Consider the following 24,689-nt stretch of genomic DNA (forward strand, 5'->3'; position numbering starts at 1 on the left):
AGAGAAATGTACAAACTGCAGGAAAAGGACTGAGCTGTGCACAACATCTGCTTAAATTGGTCTAGACTTTAAGTTGTGTTTGGTGGCCTTGAAAGCTACATTTTAGCCCAAAATTGTACTTAGACAGTAACTCTAGTAGAGGGCCAGTGGCAAAACAGCTCCAAGGAAATTTGTTCTGCCCACATGTTCTCAAGTTCAGGCCCTGCGCCTCCTCATTCAGTTCCAGTGCCTCTGGCATGCTGCAGCACAGGCCATGATTCATAACCACCACTTGGAGGTGGAAGTGAAGATGAGGAGAAGGAGGCAGAAACCTGTAAGACAAAACCTGTTTGCTGCTAAGTCAGGGATCAGCACTGCAGAAAAAAAAAAATAAAAAAAAATAGCTCCATCACAGACCATGTGCTACCATTTTAGATTAGAGACAGAGCCCAAATGTGATGCAGCAGAAAAAAATAATACAACAAAAAATACTAGTAATAGTTAGAGCTTCCAGTGCCAGAGGAGTACTTGGAGAAGCAGTTAAAACTAGAATTAGAATACTTCCCTTGGAAGGGACCTACAAAGATCATCTAGTCTAACTGCCTAACCACTTCAAGTCAAAAATATGTTTTAACCAAAAGTTAAAGTAGGGCATGGAGGACATTATCCAAATGCCTCTTGAAAACTGAAAGGGGCATCAACCACCTCACTAGGATTAGTGTCCCACTGTTTGAGCAATCTCCTAGTACAGAAATTTTTTCATTATATCCACCTGAACCTTCCCTGGCATAGCTTTGTGCTGTTCCCACACATCCTGTTAGCAGGGAGAAGAGATTCGTGCTTCTATCTCCATTTCCCTTCCTCAGGAAGTCGGAGAGAGGTTTCCTCTTAGCCTCCTTTTCTGCAAACTAGATAACCCAAATGTCCTCAGCCTCTCCTCACAGGACACATGAAAGGCAATACAACTCTTTTATCAGCTTCGTTGCTCTCCTCTGGACACTTACAAGGTTCTTAACAGCCTTTTTATATTGTGGAGCCCAGAGCTGTGCACAATACTGAAGATCAGGCTGCACCATTGCTCACCTCTTTTGAATGGTTGGCTATGCTATGTTTAATACACCCCAATAAAATAAATGAGGTCTTTTCTGGTCAATGGACTTTCTACCTTTGAAAACAGAGTTTTGTAGCACAATTCTTTCATTTCTTATTCATTCAATTTCAGAGTATTTCTTGTTCTGGGAAACCAGCCACATCTTTGCCGTAGCAGACTTTCTGTTGAGATCCCCATAGCACCTGCTGAAACTACCTGAAAGAATATTGATGTATGTTTTGATTTAAAGAGTTTAGGGTCTCTAAATCACAAGCCCTCTTTTTTTTTTAACTCAGCAGCAAGTGCTGCTGCTTTATTTCTGTCTCTCTAGCTGATAGGTGGTGTAATGGGAAAGAGCAGGCCTTAATAACTGGCAATCAATATCTCTGCTATTTGATTCTCATTGAACGTTTCAGTGTAATCACCAGCGCAGAGGAGGAGAGGACTGGGTGATAGCAGTAAACATTTATTACCGAGGGAAGAGTTGTTCCTGCCTGTGGAGAGTGAATTACTCCACAGGTCGATGTGCCTGTCCACGGACCATGTCGTGCCGCGCTGATCTCCAAAGTCCAGAAACGTTGGGGTGCTGTTACATATACACAGCCAGGAAAACTGCTCACAAAAGTCTTCACAGGACATCCTGCAAAGATGGAGAAAGCCTCATTTTTCAGTCTGAGACACCAGTGAGATACTCACGTTCACCCCCTATGTCTCCAAGTAGGGTTAGAGCAGTGCTGCACAGCACAGCCGAGCGGGCTGACACCGTGCAGAAGAGGTCAGCCCTTGGTGCTTTTGGACAGCCCTAACTACACCTAAACCCCCACTGAAGTTACAGGATATGTTTAGCAGTGCCTAGGTGGAGTCCTACTGTCTCGAGCACAACTGTGCTGTGGTGTCCCTCTGTCCCTCTGTGACATCCTGTCCTGCCTTCAATGCTTCACTAAAGCCTGAAGTGTCCATCTCAGCCCAGCCGGCTGTTCCCCTGCATTCCCCAGAGCCTCACATGGTAAGTGTGGACTTTCTGAAGAATAATAGGTCTTCTAAAGGATGTCTAACCCATGGTTAAATGGGACTTCAGAGTATTCAGAGGCTGTGAAAAGCCACAGGCACCTGCAGAGCAGTCAAGTGCATAAGCTCCAGCCACCTATTCCTCTGAGCAGCTGAAATTCAAGCTGGTCTCTTTAGGGGGAAGGAAAATGTGTCAAAGGGACTAGGTCTCAGTGAGCTGTATTTTCACTTCATTTACTTCACTTTTTTCACCAGTTTGTTGCATAATATTGGCCGGTTTCATTTCTCCAAGTCTCATTTCTTCTGAGACAACCTCCAATTTGCTGTTTGCACACAATTAACACGGAGCCGCTTTGAGCCATCAATAAAAGCAGAGAAAAAAATGCCTAAATGATCTTTCTTTCATAATGAATGCAAATAGAAAACATGGTAGACAGAAGAATTTATAGGGAAATACCAGAATTCTCCATCATCTTTGTTTATGCAGAGGTCTTCCTTGATTTGAGGCTCAACATAGTTCCACTCTGGAGAGCTGTGAACAGGAACAAATCAACAAAGTGTTGTGAGAGGCACAAGTTTCCATCCCTCCAGCCAGTCCATTCCTCTACCCAGCCTATCAATTTGAGAGGGATCAAGAGAGGTAAGCAAACCGCACATTGGGAACAGGACTGTGCTCAACAATTTCATAGCCAAGGCCAGCAAACGAGGCACTGCACCTTTGCTGTGCCTGGCCCTTAGTAACCCGTCCTAGAATGGGGAATCTTACCTCTGCCCTCAGAGCACTTGTCGCCTGTCCCCACACTGAAGAGGTTAGTGAGGTACCGAGGCTTAATGTTCCTAAGTGCTGATATTACATCAACGTGCAGAGGGCACATTAGCCAATTAACTATGTTGTTTCCTAGCAGCATGTTTATAATTAAGTGATAATTGTACTTTCTGCTGAATGTAAGACAAATAAACAGAGCATGAATAAATAATTTGACCCATGCAGCTTACCTATGAATGTGCTCCACTGACTTCTGAACTACAGTTAGGATTATAGTAAGCTTTCAAAAACAGGAAGATGCTGTCTATTATCCTAGCCTTGGACATGTCTGTGCCACCCGTCAACCCATCCAGACACTACACTTTAGCCTGAGCTTTCTCAGTAGAGAAGTCATGAGTGGTCCTAGCAACAAGGAGAGGTGTGATGCTATTAAATCACCTAGAAGTAATACCCGTACATCTCTCTAGTCAGAAGAACACTGACAGCTCCACCAGCCAAACTAGCATTTATTTATTTACAGAAAATTGTTTCAAGTCTTCCTCTGGGGAAGAGAAGTAAGCTTGCACACATGGCAGGAAAGTGCTCCTTACATGTCTAAAGCTGCACGCAGGATCCAAAAGATAAGTTCAAGCCAACCAGTGGCACTTTGCCTTTGCAATATGCGAAGACCCTTTTTGTCTGTCTATGTTTAATACCACTTAACAATGCTGCGCTATTCTCATGGACTCTGCTAACCATCCTCCTCCCAGAGCTGGACTCATGGGAGGGCAGGAAGACAGATGTGTGGTGCAGGAGGATTCATCAGAAGCAGCCAGACAGTATCTAGGGGCATGGTCAGACCTTACTCCAGGTAGTAATAAGTCTCTCATCCATGACCTATCTGGAATTACCCACTGGGAAACATGTACTCACAGACAAAAAGGGATACCTGAGCTAGGCCTAGCGACAAGTATGTATAACACAAATACTGCATTAGTTTTCTCTCAGTTGGATTTCTGTGAGCAGTGGCTTTGCAGCTGGAAATAGAGCTTATAATTAATTGATTTGGAACTGCCTGTTTCATTATTATGGGTGTGAGGCAGATGTCCTTTATAATAAGCCTATACAAGAGTGATTTGTCTCAGGAGATGAAAGCTTTAAGGCCATACTTGTCACTCCAGGGCCCCTTCCACTCCCCATGTCCCCATGGATTCCAGATTCTGATGATGTGTTCCCAGCCATTCTTGTAGCGTATCTGTAAAGAGGAAAGAAAAACAAACTCAGTCACAATTTTTCACTATCACGATTTTCAGTGAAGTGATAGGTAATAAAATGCATCTTCTATAATTTGGGGGCCTGGTTTAACTGCAGCTAAAAGTCAGTGTCTTTTGCTGCTTGTAGAGGAATGATGCATGGAAAGTCCTTGGTTTCCCAAGGACAGTGAATAGCAGTGGGCTGACACAGACAGAAGTGGCAGCATTCCTGCAACACTGCATGAATGCAATACCTCTAGTGTCTAGTTCTGCACATCTGAGGCTGCTGCCTAGCAAAGGCAGAGACTTTGGGGAAGTAGACCAGCAGACTGCCTGGTGCAAATGTTGACAATCAATATGGACAGATGATAATAACGAGAATCTGTGTCTCTGCATCTACAGTATTGCAGTTTCCAACAGCTGTAGATTCTGGCGCATTTCTCCTCTTGTTGTCAGTGGTTTAAGCCAGAAACAACTCACACTGAAACTGAAGTGGCAAAAGTGAAGAGAAGCACACCTTTTGTTTTTGCCTACCCTTAAGCACACAGGCAGTATTGGAAACAGATGTCATAGCAACTCTCTTCCAGATGCAAATGTTCAACTTCCAGGTCAGCCTCTAAACATTTTCCTGCAGGACACTCCACTGGACACCTTGGCACTCCTATAAGGTGGGGCAAAGACTGTTTCTCCTTTCTGCACAGATCATGAGTAGCAGGAACCTAAAACAGCCTGCTCCTTTCTCCAACGGGATTCAGGATCCTTCCACCCCCTGATTTGGGGTGAGCTAGAACCTTCTCATTAGGAAAAATTATACAGTCCTGATATCCTCACTCTTCCCATTGTGCCAGAAACGCTCCATCTCCTGAAATCTGAACTACATACTTTTAGAAATCTCTCCTAAAGGGAGGGATTAATGACCCTGAATGGAACAGCAGTGGGACTGCCTTCCACATCCCAGTGGTGGACCACCAATATGAGACCACCAGGCAGGAACAAGTTTGCAATCTTACCTTCACTGCTCCTGTGACAGTGTAGGCATGACCCTGTACAATTCCATTCCTCAGTTCTGTGTTCCTCAGCTGCAAAAGGGTGAAAATACAGTTATTAGCTCTCTGCCACACTCCCAGAACTCACATTTGGCATGGCAGAAAAAGAGATTTGGTTTTGACTACAGCAGTATCTCAGATGTACTGGCTCCAGAGATAAGTGACTGTTCCCACTGTACCTATAAGCAATCCAGTAAATTTAGCAGAAGTACAAGTCTTCCCACATTTGCAAATTCTTTAATCCTAAGAGATAGTGCAACTGCAAGATGAGCTGAACTGGGCTTCTGGGAAAATTAGGGATCCAAAATTTCACTGCCACCTACAGCCCAGGATCAGCCACCTGACTTGAGGAGCTAGTCCTTGACTAGTTTGCAATAAGCAATCTTTCTGTCCTGATAAATCAGTCCATACAGAAGCAATGGTACATGCTTTGCAGTCTTCCCTGACATGCTGTATAACCCCGTGACACTCTTCTAGTGAGATACTTACTGAATATTATGAAGTCTTTTGCAACTTCTCAGAATTAATATCAGCACCCTGCAAATCACAGTGTGATAATAGCATACTCTCACAGAAGACAGGCACATTTTGGCCTTGCTAGACTCAATCACAAAGCTTTGAGGCCCAAATCAGCCCTGCTGCAAGAGGACATTACTATATCACAGTGGATTTAACCAGGAGAGAAGCCACACAGCCCAGAGAGGGCTGTGTGATTAATCTTATCAAGGCCAAAATAGGAGGAAGGCCCTTCAGAGACAGCTATGTGGCTTTCCTCTATCCACATCTCTCATCCACGTTCAATCTATCTAGCCAGAAGCCTTTACATTTGATACTGCATAACCATATCTACTTTCTGTTACCAATATCCAGGCATCCGTGAGCTGTCACTATTGCTCAGAGTGATTGGGGACTTCCTTCTTCACTCAAAAGAGTACCCTTAATGCAAACATAGTAAACCAAGAAAGGTGTGCTCCTGGCCTTGCAACTCACCTGTCCTGAGGTGCTACACCCCATCATACACTGAGATTTGCCAGCAGCTTTCAGTATCTCCTCCAGATCAGGAGGGGGTTTCTTTAATGAAAACTGAAGTTGGACTCCACCTGTGAAGTCCACTAAAGCATCAGAAATGTAGCCTCCATGCAAGTTCTGGTAGGAGCCCCGCAATCTAAAAACAAAAAAGTTAGCAGTCCTTACATCATGTTTTAATAAACAAGGCACAGTTACGGCTTCCAAAATGGACATGTGCATTGGTGCAGTGATCGTGGTGGAGACAGAGACATTAGGATCAGGTAATGAATGGAGACATTGAGGCCAGGGAATTAAAGGAAGCATGACTGAAATAGATGCCCAGATAAAACACATGCCCTGTAGGATGAATGAGGCAGAGGGACTTCTTCCTATGCATTCACCCACATCTGAAGCAGCTGTCTACAGTCATTACGGGTAGTGGGAAATAATAAGGTGTGTCTCATGCTGATAGAGGCATTTTAGGGAGATGAGCTGAATCTCATCCTGAAGTATCCTGTTTCTCTCTTCTAAACTAGAAAAGATCCAAGCACGACTGGTTTATTTCTATGTTTCAGCTAAGTGGAGGTGAACTGTTAGTTTCTACATAATGCTTTGTCATGGCTCTTTGCAAAACTGACCAGTATTCCATTTGCATGGTATTAGCATATATTAACAATGCAAGATAGAAAAAAAGTTTTCAGTACTGTTCCCAAATCATTCTGCTGGAGTGCAATAATAGGGCAATAATTAAATATTGCCAACAGAGTCCTTGTGTTTTTATCATGTGCTTTTTATTGAGATAACAAATAAGATGAAACATACTATACTTTGAGCAAGTAGATCATGCTGTTAAACCCCGCTATGCACACTGTATTTAATGCACGTAATCAAATTAAGTCTGTGGCTAATTGTATTTTGAAGAGTTGTCCTTGTCCTACATGGATGAAAATAATTTGTCATGGGCACTAGGGAAAAGTAGGAATCTCATAAATGGCATTTCTTGCAAATTTGATTTAATAGAGGTTTGTTTTGTTTTGTAATTAAAATCTTATGCAGCAAACTGATGCTGAGTCCCGAGTCAACTTTCCTGAGATTTCTTAGGGCAAAAAGCATCCTATTTGCGAGTCACTCAAATGCTGCTTTAGCATTTACTCTTCTTGACCAAGTCTGCCAAAATAATTAGGCCTTTTCTTCAGCTCCTCTTTACTGTATCACACGTTACAGCAGCTTGATGTAGGTCATGTCTGCCAAGTCCCAGCCCTTCATACTACCTCTAGCATGGGAATTTCTATTTAGCATACTTAATAACGGGTAGTGTTACAGATGCTAAGGGATGACATTCTGATTCCTTCACTCCTCAGAGGATTTTTTTTAATCATTATGTCTTTATTAACTGTTATTAACCTTGTATTACCCTGAGGACCTCAGCCAATCAGAGACTCATAGGAGTGCATGTGCCAGGGATGCTCTTCAGTCATGCTTCCTCTTGTTGCCTGCTTCTAATATCTGCATGGTCTCTTAGTGACTGCAAACAGAGGTAATCTCTGCTCAGAGTCTGCAGTTTTAAACAGTGGAAAATATAGAAGGGAAAACAGAGGCAGAGAAATTTGCTTGAAGCAAGGAGGAGAAGCCCAGCCCCTGTTGTGTCACCAGCTATTACCCTCTTCATTTTACTTCTCAGGCATTAATATCCCGGAGTGCAAAGGGTTCATTTAGGTCCTCAGCCTGAGACGTACATCTCCAGGTTATATTGGCCCTGTGTTTGCACGCAGCCACAGTTCCTTACATAAGTACAGCGCAACACGTACAAGTGTAAGCCTGTGTGATTTGTGTATATCAGAGAGTGAAACCAACCATATAAAGCAATTGGCAAGGGGTGGAAAAATAGACCATCTATATTTACTTGGCATATGCTTTTTCCAGCAAGGATGGCCAGAATTCGTTTGATGTTCGAGGGTGTACAGACAGGTAGCTCCCATTTAGGAAAGGCAGACGGTCATCTATCACCACATCCATCCACTCTCCAAATTGCCAGAACTAAAAAAAAAAAAAAAAAAAAAAAAAAAAAAAAAAAAAAAAAAAGAGAACAAAAAGTGAAAGAGAGAAAAGAACAACAGCCTCCTGAAGCAGCACAGGAATTAATCTAAAGCATGGGTATCTGCAAGTCCTCTCCTGAACTACTGAAGGCTAACAGTCTAAGTTGTTAAACAAGTTATCAAGTGGCTGCATTTCCTCGTGGCAGTCATTTGGGAATATAACAGTCCTGCAATCAGTGGGAGGAAAGAGTATGGGAAATGTGCTAATATTGTTGGGTGATAGCAAACATTTCAGAGGATGAAGAACAATCACACCTCAGCTGCATTTGGATTTCCCCTGCCTCTATCAAGATTCAGTCTCTAGATTTTCTAGAACCTTTCTCTGTGTTTCGATTAAGACTGTTATATGTGTTATCATGGAAGGGGACAGTGTAGTGACTAAAGACTGCTTTGAGGTGTTATCCATCTCCTTGATAGAAGAGGAGGATGCAGGCAGTCTCTCCACCATGTGGACAAAGCAGGTGTTCCCCCATGCTGATCCAGCTGATGGAACCTTTTAATGGAGAAGACATGGAAGAAGATCCATGGGGATGACCTCAAGGAGCCATTTCCAGAATCATTAGCAGATTAATGTAGCTTAGCACGATTCTCAATCATAAGAAGCCAAGCTCTTACCTGCAATAATGCAAAGGACTCCAGTGGGAGTGGGAGTAAGCTAGCAATAGATTTAGTCTACCATGATTTTATTTTATCGGCTTTGGTCAGTGAAAAACCTCAAAATGAGCTGCTCTGTTAGAAAAGCACAAGACCAGATCTGGTCAGATTCCCCGTGTTTTAAGTTGATGCATTCTGCTATAATCCCCTGTAGTTCCTAAGAAACATTTCTGTTTTTTTCCCCAGACTGATCTGCTCCTTGCCCACTTCTCACTCACACATAACACACCCTACCTCAGAGGCATCAGAGTTTCTGTGGCAGAGAAAGTAATTCCTGCATAAACACAAGTCTAACTTAATTCTTGGTGAAATGATGTCACTGTAATTATTCCCTAGACAAAAAACATCACTCATCTTAACTGCTGCTGATAAAGTGCCTAACACCCTTAACTCCTGCTCCTGAGTGTTGTGTAGGAAGCATGGAGTAGCCCTTTGTAATGCTGAGAGGTAATGTTCTCCAGATCCAGAAAGGAAAAAAATATAAGCTATAATTTTTATATTTGTATACAGTATGTCTTGTTTGAGATTCTTCTGAGGACTGGTAGCTTAGCCTGTGGATGGCAGTAAAATATCTTTGATGGAATAATTGAAAGACATTGCCGAGAAGGCATTTCCATTCCGAGTAGATTCCTCAAGGGTTTACTGCTTGAGGAAATCCAGAAACAGTGACATTGATTTGAAGGTGTGATGACATTTTCAAATATTGTAAAGTATTTATATTGCTTAAGAGTTAAGGATTGCTCACAACTTATCTTTTCAAAGCTCTCATGAAAGAAAATCTATCTTGTATCCTTTTAATGTGTTTTAAGCAGTCTGGTGTCCCTTCAGCTGGTTTGTCTCTTATAAAAGCACCCCTGCTTGCTAGAAATGGGTCAAGACAGAAATATCTGGCATTCTGAAGGGCAAAGGAACAGAGCAAAATTTAGACTGCCTGCAAGATAATCCTCCTGGTGCTGCTCCATGAGAGCTCCAGGGGGTCAAAGAAGTGCCAGTGCCAGAGCTCTCTGCATATAACAGATTGTGAAAAAAGGGTGATGATGAATGGCCAAGGAATATCCTGATTCTCTCTACGTCCAGTTTAGCTTCTGGAGGCAAGTGCTTTTAATCCTGTGAGATACTTGGCTGATTCAGATACAAGAAACCAGGGCCTGACTGCCAGTATCCCAGTCACTCACACAGGAGATTCAGAGAATTTCAAGAGTAGATTGACAGTGAAATTTACTAGAGAGCTTGCTCCTCTCTCTGAATTAAATCTCCATTCATCTCATCTGTTTCCCAGGATTTGTAATTTCAAGTAAATACCACCAGCTAAAAGGGCAAACTGAAGTATATTGGAAAATAGAAAATGTCAAAATAGATAAAAACCACAGGTGCATTGACAGTCACAATAAAAAGTCGAAATCAAAGCAGACTTCAGAATGTCTTTCAAAACATGTATGTACACAGATCTGTTCAAACAGCTGGTAGCTGTAGCTCTGGAGTTGGGCATAAGTCATAACTTTCAGAAAAGGGCTTCAAATCCCCTGAAGTTTGATAGTACCACCTGGAGCATGAGAACCCATTAGAAAACTTGGGGTTTTCTGAAAAAAATCTGAATTGGCTCTCAGCACTGAAAAACCAAAGCATACAAAGATGTCGAGATCTGGGACTGCAGTTTTGACCCCTATGTAATCCAACCAGCCAAACGCCAGCAGTACCAATACAACAGAGAATACATACCCGGAAATGGAATATCCCAGCATAATCACTCTGGAATCCTTGGTCCTTTGGTAAAATATTTTCCAAAAATCGCTTCTGCATTGTCAGGGAGCCCAGGGCAGCCAGCACCCAGCAGTCACCTTAAGGGAGAGAAGAATCCAGTACATTCAGCCAGTTATTTACAGTTGTGGGTCACAATTAACTCCTTAGAAGAGCAGACTTCAACATCTAAACATCCAAGAAACAGCTTGCTAAAAGAAAACAGCAATCTTCTGTCTTCCTTCTCTGCTCCCAAAAACATTGAAACACCAACCAACATTCACCAGAAATGAACCCTGATGCAACTCTAGCCATCCTTTGCTACCTCTATAATCAACTTTTGTGGTCGAGACCTGCAGTCTGGAAAGTGGTTTAGGAAATCTTCAAGCCTATCAGTTGGGGTGAGAAATGGGAAGACATTTATTTCAGTCTCGGAGCAGAGCTACTCATAAACACAAATATGATTATGAGCTGGGAGAAAAAGACGGAACTGACAATGAGCTGCAGACACTTATCTTAGTGTCATAGAAGATGGAGAGAAATATCAATAGGAAAAAAAAAAAAAAAAAAAAAAAAAAAAAAAAAAAGAACAACAACCATTGAGAATGACCATGTGGAGACATTAGGATGAAAAGAAAATGCAGTCCTACACGTGTTGGAGCTGTGCCTACTTAGTAACTGTGTTTCACCTTTGTACTTGAAGCTTCTGCATGTAACAGCTGCTACATTTGGGAATCCCATTAAATATCTCCAATAAATTGTGTGGGGATTTGTGGGGGTCTGGAGTGACCCACACTAATTATTTGTTTACTGCAGGCACCATGGTCCATGCCTTTCCACTAAGAACTCAGAACATAGCAAAGCAACCACAGGTTATTGGGTTGTGCCAATCTTTTCCTAAACAGGATCATAACCTTACCTATGTGTCCTTGAATAATATCAAATCTGCTAACTCCATCCATGATCAAACAGGGATTTCTTCGAAGTTCCTGGAAGAAAGAAAGTGCTGAGAACAGTGTGGGTACCCAGTCTTTGCCAGCAGCATGTTCCCTTGCAGAGCCCCTCATTGGATTTTCATGTGAGCTTCTCTGATGCTACCAACACCTTTCAGAGGGCTCTGGCCTCGGCTGCCAAACCATGCAGTTTCTTGGGGGACAGTTACACAGAGCTTTCCAGGCAGACTGGAGCAGGGACTGTACTTCAGCTCAGCATTGGATCTGTGCAAGTTTTATGCTCTGAGCTTTTCCACGCAAGACTCATACAGATCTGCTGGGGCTGATTTTCATCACTTTCAGTGAGGAAGAGTGCTTAATCTCGAGCTGCAAAATCCCACAGACCTGGACAATTTATTTTTAATTCAGGGAGAATTTTCTTTGCATTCTTTGAGAGTCTTGTTTGGTCAGTGAAGGAGGAAACATTTCAGAGTTTGGTCTTGTGCACAGAAGTGTAAACCATCCTCCCATCTGCCTCTGCTATTAGTCTGGGATGTCTGAGTGCTTGGGTAGGATGTTCCTGAGCATCCCCCGTGATTACACTTGGCACACTCCCAGTGAATAAGGCTCTGTTTTGAAAGAGCATTCAGCCTTAAATAAGAGAGTCACTGCACACCAAAGAAAATGAAGAGATAAGAGGAAAAAAAAAAGCCTCTCACTGAGAAAATTAATACAGCAGCTCTTCCTTAAGCAGGCCCTGGCATTTCTTCTGCCCAATCAATTTGACATGCTGCACAAACATGAGACCAGCACAAAACAGGACTCACATGTTTGCATGAGATCAGCATCAGCAAATGCTGTCAGTTTTCTGAAATGGCTTCACGGTGATCAAACCCTTCAAGAAATTTCCCCATCTGGAGAGAGTTCTACACAGTATTGTCTCTCCAGGCTGGCAGATGGATCATGCTCCCACTGCCTTGGTGACACCAGGGAAAATGGTCTGGGTAAGTGTCTTTCTTGATAGAATGGGGACATGCTGCTGTCATGCAGCCATCCACGCTTAGTTGAGGAGTTTGGGGATTTCCAAAAAGTGATTTATTTTGAATATTGTGCACTACTCTGGGTTCCATAATATAAAAAGACTGTTAAGGTCTTTGAAAGTGTCCAGAGGAGGGCAACAAAGCCAGGTAAAGGGCTGGAAGTTATGTCCTATGAGGAGTGGCTGAGAACACTTAGGTTGTCTAGTTTGCAGAAAAGAAGGCTGAGAGGCAACCTCATTGCTCTCTCCCAATTCCTCAGGAGAGGACACAGAGACAGAGGCACCAATCTCTTCTCCCTGCTAACAGGATGTGCGGGAACAGCACAAAGCTGCACCAGGGGACATTCAGAATGGATATAACAAAAAATTTCTTTATCATGCAGGTGGTCAAACAGTGGAACAGGTGTTCTAGTGAGGTGGCTGATGCCCCATGTCTCAGTTTTCAAGTGGCATTTGGACAATACCCTCAGTAATATGCTTTAACTTTTGGTTAGCCCTAAGGTCATTAAGCTAGAAGATCTTTGTAGGTCTCTTCTGAATAAACTACCCTACCCTATCCTGTCCTGTCCTAACCATGACAGGAACAGCATTTGGAAATCTGGGCATACTTAACTGGAAAGAAAGGGAGGAGAGGTAGTTTCCAAATATCTTTTTTTCTTTTTTTCCTTCCAAGAAAATACAGCAGTTATAAAGCACCAGAAACTGTTGCCTGTTATCGCAAAACCTAGCTATGTGCCTAGCTACTATGCACATAGATGGGCAGCCTTTGAAATTCACTAGCACTCAAATTGCATGAAAAATACAGAAACTACATATTTATAACTGTCCAGAAATATTGCTCTGTTTCTCTGAAAAAAATATAATGAGGCCTTGTAGCGTTTTCCCCAAGATTCTTCCACTTTAGTGCTGTGTGATTTGGTATGCTATTTGTAGAGAAGAATTTTGTATAGAACATGCTTAGCACAAGTAGCTAACATTGCTGAAGTCTAAGGCCATAGGCTATTGAATTTTTACCCAGTTACAAGTAAGAAAGGCCACACAGCCCGCTTGAACGGGAAGATAAAAAGGTAAAGAAGACTATATTGACAGACTCTGCAACCATCAGCAGATCCTACAGCCCCGAAGATAGGAGAGAACAGCTCGTCTAGAGACAATGAAGGGAACCAATCTAGAGAAGAAAGACCTCCAACCCTAATATTACTATTGGTCCTGTCTATTGAGTGAGGGGTTGGGAATGTACAGTGTAAAGGCATAATTGCATAGGGATTTCTTTGTTCGGGGACTCTTGAACAGCTTGAGCTGTTGCTGTAACTTTAACTCTGCAGAAGTGGTGGGGTTTTTTTTGTTGTTGTTTGTTTTTTTTTTTTGCTTATTACCATTGCATAAACCTAGAACTGAACCCTGTTATTGTGATTGACTCTTGCATGATTTCCATAACATTAGCTTGAGGGGGAAAAAGAGTGATCTCAAAGAGGCACGTGTTCTCTTCTCATAATATCTACTAGTCCAGCAATGAGGGCAACCATATGGGCTATAAATCAACTGCTCTGTCTGATCTCATTCCCCAGGAGAAACCTATCATCACTTGTTTTCCCTGGCCCAGTGAAGATTTCATTACATATTGCAGCACTACAGGCTTGGGGCAGAGTGGCTGGAAAGCTGTGCAAAGGAAAAGGATCTGGGGTTGTTGGTTGATGCTCGCCTGAACATGAGCTGACAGTGTGCCCAGGTGGCCAAGAAGGCCAACGGCATCCTGGCTGTGTCAGGAATAGTGTAGCCAGCAGGAGCAGGGAGGCGATCGTTCCCTGTACTCAGCTCTGGTGAAGCTGCACCTCGAGTGCTGTGTTCAGCTTTGGGCCCCTCACTACAAGAAGGACGTCGAGGCCCTGGAGCATGTCCAGAGAAGGGCTACAAAGCTGGTGATGATCCGTGTAGATGTAGGGCACATGCAGATATATGCAAAGGTCTCAGTCTTACATTTCTGTGGAAAATTGAAAGCCTGGGGTTGGATTTACTGGGTAGTGTAAGCCAGTCTGATTGCAGGCTGCTATGCAGTATGGTGGTCTGGCCATGGACACATTTCCACCAGACTTTCCTCTGATCCAGCATAATGAATCTGAGGATTAAGAGGGAGAGGATGACTCTTTGCAGAACTGCCGCCCTATCAGATCAAGATCCCTTAACCCAGCAACAAATTCCCAATCCTGCTTTTGTTCCCACCAGCTCCTGCCACAGTACTACATCTTATAAGAGCAAGTGCCGGGTCCTGCACCTGGGACGGGGAAACCCTGGCTGCATGTACAGACTGGGCGATGAGACGCTGGAGAGCAGCCTAGAAGAGAGGGATCTGGGGGTCGTGGTAGACAGCAAGTTGAATATGAGCCAGCAGTGTGCCCTGGCAGCCAGGAGGACCAACCGTGTCCTGGGGTGCATCAAGCATGGCATCGCTAGTAGGTCAAGGGAGGTGATTGTCCCGCTCTACTCTGCGCTGGTGCGGCCTCACCTCGAGTACTGTGTGCAGTTCTGGGCACCACAGTATAAAAAGGACATGAAACTGTTGGAAAGTGTCCAGAGGAGGGCTACGACGATGGTGAAAGGCCTGGAGGGGAAGACGTACAAAGAACGGCTGAGGTCACTGGGCCTGTTCAGCCTGGAGAAGAGGAGACTGAGGGGAGACCTCATCACAGTCTACAACTTCCTCGTAAGGGGGTGTCGAGAGGCAGGAGACCTTTTCTCCATTAACACTAGTGACAGGACCCGCGGGAACGGGGTTAAGCTGAGGCAGGGGAAATTTAGGCTGGACGTCAGGAGGGGGTTCTTCACAGAGAGGGTGGTTGCACACTGGAACAGGCTCCCCAGGGAAGTGGTCACTGCACCGAGCCTGGCTGAATTTAAGAAGAGATTGGACTGTGCACTTAGTCACATGGTCTGAACTTTTGGGTAGACCTGTGCGGTGTCAAGAGTTGGACTTGATGATCCTTAAGGGTCCCTTCCAACTCAGGATATTCTATGATTCTATGATTCTATGATCTTTCCCTTGCGCTGCTTCCCCTGCCCCAGCCCCAGCTTCCTGACACATCCTCACCTCACTGGCCAGGGTGTTCCCTCTTTAACAGCACGACAATTAAGAAAAATAAAAGAACCTGTTCTGTTTATCAGGGAGGAGGACAAGGAGTAATGGCTTTAAATGAAAAGAGGGTAGATTTAGATTAAAGAAATTCCTTACTATGAGGGAGGTGAGGCACTGAAACAGGTTGCCCAGAGACACTGTGGATGATAGGTTTTTCATTTCTTCCCTGTGCCATTTGGGCTAAATTTTCAGATTAACTCCAAATTGACATCTGTTTTTTGTTGTTGTTTTATTTTTTCTTTTTTTCCCCTGAATAAATGCTCTTGTTTTCACCCCTCCAGCTACAGACACGCCAAAACTGATGCAGTAGGAACTCCAGCTCAGCTTAGCTGTGTGGAAAGATTCTAACCCCAACACAATTTTTTATATGTCCCATTTTGGTTTTGTCAGTTTCTGTTCTCAAATTTTCTTAACATTGAAGTTATTTCCTGGAAGTCTCTGGGAATTAAATGAAATGCCGATAAACAAAGCATCATCAAAATAGTGCAGTATCATGATAAGTGCACTATTCCTGGAAGAGGATTATATTTGCTCTGCAAAGGGCAGAAGAGAGGTAAAAATGTGACCAAGCCCTTTTGCAAAGTGACTGGATCAAATAACAAATCACTTTGATAATTTAAAGAATTTAAGTAGTGAATCCAAGCAAACAAGCATTAGCTCAGACTATTTGACTTTCCCCAATATTTTTTAGATTTTTTAATTGCAGTAGCACAGTTCCCTGAGTCTTTGCTAAAGGTATGACTCTTGCTGAAGTCCTTGTAAAAGACGCTGTTCTTCCCTTCTCCTCACACCAGATATATAAGACATGCTGAGAAGTCTGTGCCCTGATGCTATGAAGAGATTGTAACGATGCAGAGGAAACTCACATTGACTACTTCAGAAGTGCATGACCACCATATACATTACCACCAGATATGAAGACTCAAAACTCTGAACATAATTGGCAATTCTCTTGGCAATGCACAAGGTAAAATAGATGGAGCGTGTTGCTCAACTGCTATATTGGATCTGGAACAACAACAGCGGATGTAATTGCTATCTGAAATTAAATGCACTTAAATAACAAGATCCTATACGACTCCAAAGATGGAAGCTAAGAGATTAATAGGCTGAAGGTGCCATTTTTGTCACAGGTACATTCCAAGACACTTTTTTTTTTTTTCCTGTTAGAAGGAGCCAATGGTAGAGGGTGAGAAAAATAGATGTGTGTTAAATTGGCCATGCTCTATAGGCAGGATGCAACTACACTAACAATCTGGGACACATATTCTGGTATGTCAAAGTTCCTTGGGGAAATTACAGGTATCTTTTTGCCTATCCGTTTAGGTAGTTTAAATACCTTGGATCATATTTCCTTACAGCTACCATCTCAGTAACTTAAGAGCAAAGAGGGTATGGACATTTATGTATGTGCAGACGGTGTCTAACTGACACAATTCTGCAATTTTAAAATTTAAAATTATGCACTTTTATTCTTAACACTGTAGCTTTCCCCCTTCTTCCCTGGGGAACAGCTCCTTGTGCTCGCCTCCCAGGACACACCAAGCTGAAACAGAGTTTAATTTACTTCTTTACTCTTGACTGGAGGCATCTGCAGCTCTGTCAATGAAAAGAAACCTATTTAGCAATTCTGCCACTGCTCCATTTTGCTGGCAGTTGGATGCTGGTCTGTGATGTCACTGTGATGCAGCATAGGCACCATGGTGACATTGGGGAAACTTCCACCACACTCCTTAGGCCACAGGTGGGTGCAGCTGCACTGCATCCCCCGGTTGGGCAGGACAGAGCCCAGTTGGTTGAGGAAATGGCTATGGACAAAAATTTCTGTCCAACTAGAAAAACAATTTCAATGGAGCCATCTTCAATGGAAACATCAAATGTTTCTGTTCAGAACAAGCCCTTTGATTTGGCAGTCTCAGCTTCTCCTCAAATATGTGATAAAAGAGCAGCTCATGATGCTGCCCTGGGAGCTATAAAAGAAGAAAACATGAAAAGTGTACATCTCAATTTTTCTGAGGAAAGCTCTGGCAAAGCCAATGACTTGTCACCCCAATCCTTTCTGAAAAAACTCTGGGAAATTGTTGGAAGTAATCGGTTTCAGTCCCTTTGGTGGGGTGACAATGGGAACTGCATAGTGATTGTGGAAAAACTCTTCAAAATGGAATTGCTGACAAGGAGAGGTCCTCTGCAAACTTTTGAAATCGATAGCATGAAAACTTTCATTCGCCAGCTTCATCTTCATGGATTCTGCAAAATGCAATGGGATTTGACAAGATCTTCCTCATGTGATGAATTTCTAGCTGATAAAGGAGCAGTCTCTGCTTTTAGCAAGGTACTTTAGTCCCCCTACCTATGAAATACCTCTCAGAATGTGTTAGTGGGATTGATATCCAGCCAGTCCCAACTGAGGTGGCCTAAAGTTGGTGGTATTTGGGTTTCCAAACCAGTTTTTATGCTTTTGAAAATCTTACATTTCTCTGCTACACCCAAATGGCAAAAATGCAAAAGTGGTTATTGCTTAACAGAACCGTGCCATACCATGTTAATCACATGGGGCACATTTAAAATGCCCCCGAGTGTTTTCAGTGTTTGTCTTTTGTGATTCTAATTCTTAGCTATCGTATCTTTATTTTTTCCAGTCTTGAAATGGTGGTAACTAACTTTCCTCTTTTGCATTTTGTAGTTACTCTTCTACCATAACCCCTATTTCAAGAGAGACTATCCCCATCTGTTAAGACGATGCAAGCGAAGTAAAGTGTGAGTGTAAAAAAAGCTGAATTTTCACTGGAACTGGCTTTGAAGGAAAGCCACCTGAGAAGAAACTCACTGAAGACATAGTCAGGCCCTGCTTCAACAACGGTCAGTGCAAGGATGAATCCTTAGGCCCCATCCCTTTTTCCACAACACTACAGCCACACCCTGGTTGGCATCCAGGACACTGCCCTGGGAGCATTCTGCTGAAACTGCTGCTTCTCCATACCACACTACACCCCACAAGATAGTGTTTTTCCACCAGGGCTGGGACCAGATAGCAGTACTGCAGGTGACAGGGTTGGACATCAACACTATACATACTAGAGGAAGTATATATGATAGGTACCAAGTGAATAGAGTGTAGTAGTTCTAGGAATAAACTGTCTGAATAAAAAATATTTTCTGGTTTCTGTTCTGTTTCTAGTTTCCTTTTCTTCAGTTTGACAGCTACTGTTCCTACACCCTGGGTATGGAGGTTGCCTTCATAGAGACTGTTTTGCTCCAGCTCAGGGGAGACAAAGACTCCAGGCACTAGCACTGCACTCAGTAAACTCCAGCAAAACAGCCACGTGTGGCTAACCCAGTTGCTTTACCAGTAGCAATGGATACACAGCATTGCTATTCAGTGCAGTCTGATGATGGAACATCAGGTCCTAGGATAAGAAAGCTGGCTATGTATGTGATTATATGTCCCAAGTTAAACATTCATATGCCAGGTGAAGATGACATCACATCAGCCTGTTAAACCCGAACTGGAAAACAGCAAGCATCCTAGTTACTTTGAAATAACTATTGCTGCATCTGTGGCTTGGATTAGAGAAATCAGAGCTCTTTAATAGAATTTCGGAGCTTTTCAGATTTGCATAGTCATCTAGAAACAGACAAAAGTGGGAACTCTAGCTTTAGTAAGGTTCACAGGCAAAAAAAAAAAAAAAAAATCTTCCTAAATAATGTATCTAATGAAGTCATTAATGTTACAAATGCTAATGCAGAGAGGCAGATCTCTCTTTTACTGAGCCAGATATTGCATATTTCTAGCTTTGTAACATGGTCTCCATTAGAAGACTAGAAAACCCCTTCAAAAACAGACTGGAAGGACAATCTTGCAATTAGCATGGTGGCAGAGTGCATGGCATGTCAGATCTGCTCCTAGTACCTCTAGGTCTATGGGACAGATCCAGAGGCAGTGAATGTCCAAGATGCCTTCGCAGCAACATCCCTCTGAGAGATGAGTTTAGGCAGATGTGAGGGAAAGAAAATGCAAAGAAGGCTAGGTGAGAGTTTAGAAGACTGAATATATATATGTACGCTTGCCTTGTCCAGCGGAGAACTGTAGCCAGAAATTGGCCCTGTAACTCTAGAGAACTGGCTGGCCCAAGATCTGACAGGCCAGTGGGCTGGCTGCCTCCTGTGGAAGTGTATCCTCACAGCCAACAAAAACCTGCACATGGGTGAAGCCACGTGATCCTGTAACGGTGGAATGTCAGAATCCACACATTTAACAGAGCAAGAAAGAAATCTCAACTTAACTGACTTAGGTCACTACTCAGTTAAAAGCAATTAAAATTGAGGAAGTTATTTGTTTCCAGAAGAGAGGCAAGTCCAGGAATTGAAGGGTCAGCTAGAGATGACAGAAGAACCTCAGCAGAAGTGTTGCTCTGCTACCACCCACGTGCTCTGGGCATGAATGGAACTTACAATCTCTTCCATGGGCTGCCTGCAAACTTCCATGCTTGTTCAGGTGTTTTACAGTGTCCTTCTCCTTGCTGCCCTGCCCTGCAAAGGGCAATTCACACTGGACATATAGAGGAAGATGCTGTAAAGAGGTTATCTTCCCTCCACACATCCCACACCAAGGTCCCCTTCTTTCAGTGTTGTGCTTCTAGTGCTTCCCTGCTTAGCAGAGACCTCTTCCCCTCACAGTGAAGGTTTCTACCCACTGGCCACCAGCACTCCCATTCAGCAGCAGTGCTGTGAAACAACCTGGCTAGCATAACTCACAGTTGGCCTCCTCCACTCTATTTGCTGCAGCTGGTCCTCTGGGAGCAGGCTGGCACCGATGGAGCTGATGTGAGCAGGGAAGGTGTCATCCTCAAACAGCCGGCCTTGGCTCAGACACAAGGCTCGCAGGTGGCTGAAGTCCTGATTATTAAATCTTTTCAGGTTCTGGAGGCTTCCTGTTGTCCCGGCTGTTTGCCAGCCTTCCTCCGACCTCAGAGCAGAGCTGGAATTGAGCATTGTGGACCCTTCCTGCAAAGGAGAAGAGACACAGATGACCATTAATTGCCCAGTACAAAGTGGGGAGCATGTGGGAAAGCAAACCCTCCCCCAAGAGGATGCTGGAGCACACAAAGCTGAGGGCAGTCACAGTGACAAAATCCTTATTAGCTGGAAATGCCTGGGGAAAGAGGAGTCGTTAAATCCCAACTGGTTTATCTCAAATCAGTTCTGTCATCGCTATAGATTTGATTTTGAGTCTTCCCTGAGGACAGAAAAGACAAAACTCTTACTGAGATGTTGTGTTAGTGATGAGGTATATCTGCAACTCAAGCAAGCACAAGCTGCAGGATGGAGCAGGAGCTTCAGACTCCTTCAAGGAGGTGGTGTGAGCAGGGAGTTTGGTCAGAAGTGCACAGGACTCTTCTGGCCATGGATCGTGTCTGGGCCCAGGGCATCTTTTGAGTTATTTTATTTCATTTCAGCAGGAGTGCCTGATGGTCACTCCTTGTGAGAGACCTAAATAAGGCAGACACTTCCCTTTCCTCGGGATCTGTTCCAACCACCCCAGACAGATTGGTGGGATGGCTTTCTACCAGCTTCCACAGATACTTCATCAGACTCCCTAAAGCTACAATGCTGAGACAGGACCGAGCTGCAACATCCAGACCTTAATCCCACCTGCACTACACGCTCACAAAGCTGTGCTCCAAGGTCTGGGGTTAGTGGAATCGATAGGTCACAAGGAGTGACCTCTTGCGTCTAAAGCTGTGACTTAGAGTGTCTGAACTGAACTGCGGGTTCCTATTTAAACTGGGGAGTCATTGCATAGCATCCATTGATAATCCAGTCTGAAGCATGTTTAGATCCCTCCTTGTTAAGTGTGTACCTTTAAGGTACATTTCATTTAGGAAGAATGAACATTTCACATATACAGTGAATCTCCAGACCAGCCAGACTTGCTATTATATCTGCTAGCACAGCTACAAAAGAAGCCAAGAGATAGCAACTCCACTGGGGACTCCTGCTATCCACGACCTGCTTGTGCTCCACAGGGAGGTAACACATCTTCCTCAGAGACCCTGGACTGCAGAGTGGGAGGGCTTTGGGGAGAGAGGCTTAGGAAGGTAGAAAGCTTGCACATTTGGAGGGGCAGCAGCACTGGAGCTTTAAAAGAGCAATTTTCTCTGTCTAACCAGCACAGAGGTTTTCAGGTGCACTCCCCAGAGCCACACAGATGTACAGAGACACACACGTGCACCAGCTCCTGGGGAGCTTCCTTCAGTTAAAGAGCTCCGCTACGGGTTTCAGAGCAGTAGTAGAGAGTTTGTTCACCCTGTGTCACAGAGGACATTTTTACACAGATCTGATGTATCAGCAATTTAAGATTTATTAATTCCTTTACAGTAAATCACAAATTAGATTGCATAATTTTGTCTTTAGTAGCACTTAAACATCAGTTAATGATTACCCTATTTAACAGAATAATTTAGTAGTGTTTGCTACAATCGAAACAGTGACTTTAAAGTGACTTTAAAGATTCATAAATGGCAAGGTTCACATGCAAGACTTATGGCAAGGTATTAGCAGTTTCTGTACAGCGAGCAATTGGGGATTTCTGTACAGCAAGGGATTAGGGATTTCTGTACAACAAGGTATTGGGGATTTCTGAAAACTCAGTTGTGCACTCAAGAACTTTTCTTCTCTTGGTGAATTACTCGGCCTCCTCTGTGTCAGTGTACTCAGTAGAAGATCATTGAATCTTAAGAAGCCAGGCCTCTAGTGAATGATTCTCTTTTGTCTGTGTTGGCTTATACAGTGGATGATTATTGAGCCTCGTGTAGTCTTGCCCTGAGAAGAGACCCACCTCAGGAACAGAGTCTAGGTCACGGTCTGCTGTGGTCCTGGACGGCTCAAAGGGGCTCTTTGGATCACAAAATGATTGGCTTTAGTTGGTATTTTTCCACCCTGGCCACAATTCAGGTTAGGTAATTCTGGTGTTTTCTACCAACTGTAGAACTCCACTACTTCCAAGGTTGTTCAGTTCTGGTACCTTCTGGGTCAGGCTACAGTCCAGGTTTTCACCCTTCTCCTCCAGGTACTGACATCACAAAACCAAAAAAGCAACTGTCATGAGACTTTCATCCCTTTTCTTCTGTAAAGAGAAGCCCCTGTTAAAGGCCTGTGTTAGCAGACTTTTAATATTGAGGAAGATCACTGCAGCCACCTTCTCCAACTTCTTGCATGACAGAAGCCACTGCACTTGATCCAGCAGTCCCTGCCACTAGCTCCTGGCTTACACTTAAGAGGTACCATCTCATCAATTAGCAATGGAAAATTCACAACATGCCCTGGGCAAACCACTCGCCTATTTCATTCACTTTCTGTGCAAATTGCTAGCCTGAGGTTGATTGGTTTCATTTTCAAGCCACTGCATGCCATTGCTTTTTATTTTTTTTATCTAGTAAAAAACAAAACAAAACAAAAAAAACATATATATATATATATACACATACATTTATATATAAAAGGGCTCTTTCCTACCAAAAAAACATCTGTGGATCTGATATGTTGCTGGTCTGGTACAAAGGGAACAGAAGTCTCCAGTAAGAGCTAAGCCTCAGATTTCTGTTGCGAACACAGAGCAGCCACAATGAAGTCATGATACAGGGCCCTTGCCACACGCCTAGTGTTATCACTCTCCTTGGCCCTTCAAGTCACTTGGCTTTCTGGCACTGTAACAACAGCCTAGAAGAACAAGGAGTTTTTGCATTTCTTTGTCTTAATTAAAAGCCCCACCAAAAAATAAGGTGGAATTCAGAAATCACACTCCACCAACAAGATGAGAGCATGTTCCCCTTGGGCTTGCACTTTTTTTTGACACATTGGAAATAAATCTCATGTAATGTACCATAACACAACAAAAGGATGGCTTCTTCTTAACAAATATTCATTTGAAACTGTGCTCAGGCCCCATGCATGCTAAAATATATTTCTTGCAGCAGTGTTCCAGCAAAACTGATTGCTAATTCTGAAACCCAAATTAAACTTAACAGAGCTTGAAGGCTCGCGCTGACATGTATTCCCTCTCTTCTGACAGACAACAAGAGCTTTTAGTGTGCTCGTGCACGTGTGTGTGCTTAATTACATTGTTTAACATATCCAGAATAATTTAGCAACCAGACTGAAGAAAATAATACACTTAACTACATTTTCCTTCCAGGCGTAACTTCATCAGCTTTGTGTACACATGTGCACAGATAATGGGAGCTCTGTCTCTTGACCGTGCTGTGTGACAGCCGCTAGGGTCACCCACACCCAGCTAGATCCGTGTTCCCTGAGCTCTGCCAGCCTCTTCTTTTGGAACTCTGAGCCCTGGCCACAGATCGCTTCCACTTGACTTTCACTGGTGCAAGAGCAACGGAGAAGAGCACGACAGTTTTTAAAGCAGAATATTGCCTATCTGGATGGGGAACATCTTATAGGTGCTGAACTCTGAAGGAGAAAGGGGAAAAATAATGCAACGGGTCTCAGATGGGCTATTCCCTGCCATGAGACGTGTGGAAAGAGGGAGGAATTTCAAACAATCAGAAAAACCCATTCAGGCATATTGTAAAACACTGGAGGAAATACAGAGAGAGACTGACTCTCAGCTAGGAAGGAAACTTTGTTCAGAAGGGGTTACACAAACATTTACTTTGTCCTGAGACCTCCTCCAAAACTTAATACCTCTTTATCTGAATGAAGAAATGAATTGCACCCAGCTTTGCTTCCACTGTTCCTTTTTGGTCCCTCCCTTCCTTCTCAGCAGAAATCCTTCTTGTTACTTGTCCAAGAGCAGTGAATGACAAAGGATGAGGGAGGGAAGTGGAAAAAACACAGAGGGAAGGAGAAAAAGAGATGGGCTGTGACTACTAGAGGGAATAGAAAGGAAGAGGGAGTCTGAGGACTCCCTCAAAGTTGTTGACCCCTGCAGAAACTAACCTGGAAACCCCAAGCAC

General features: G+C 43.5%; 2 protein-coding genes across 2 annotated transcripts in view; one reads left to right on the top strand and one right to left on the bottom strand.

Annotated features, from left to right (window-relative positions):
• The window catches only part of CAPN13 (calpain 13), a gene marked incomplete at both ends in the record, with an annotated part of 39,552 nt that extends 18,843 nt beyond the window's left edge, over positions 1-20,709 (bottom strand). Inside the window, 9 exons of the mRNA XM_084283403.1 lie at positions 1,543-1,709; positions 2,535-2,609; positions 3,992-4,077; positions 5,086-5,154; positions 6,112-6,286; positions 8,033-8,166; positions 10,599-10,717; positions 11,536-11,605; positions 20,473-20,709. Coding sequence (XP_084139529.1) covers positions 1,543-1,709; positions 2,535-2,609; positions 3,992-4,077; positions 5,086-5,154; positions 6,112-6,286; positions 8,033-8,166; positions 10,599-10,717; positions 11,536-11,605; positions 20,473-20,709 — 1,132 coding nt within the window. The remainder of the gene's footprint in view (positions 1-1,542; positions 1,710-2,534; positions 2,610-3,991; positions 4,078-5,085; positions 5,155-6,111; positions 6,287-8,032; positions 8,167-10,598; positions 10,718-11,535; positions 11,606-20,472) is intronic.
• LOC311208288 (heat shock transcription factor, Y-linked-like) lies at positions 17,522-18,795 on the top strand (the record flags this gene model as incomplete). The annotated part of the gene is made up of 3 exons (XM_084284913.1): positions 17,522-18,049; positions 18,401-18,474; positions 18,720-18,795. 3 exons carry the CDS (start codon positions 17,522-17,524, stop codon positions 18,793-18,795), a joined length of 678 nt encoding a protein of 225 aa, XP_084141039.1.
• Positions 20,710-24,689: the final 3,980 nt, after the last annotated feature.

Source organism: Netta rufina, assembly GCF_964035555.1.
Source record: "Netta rufina genome assembly, chromosome: 3".
NCBI classification, from domain to species: domain Eukaryota; kingdom Metazoa; phylum Chordata; class Aves; order Anseriformes; family Anatidae; genus Netta; species Netta rufina.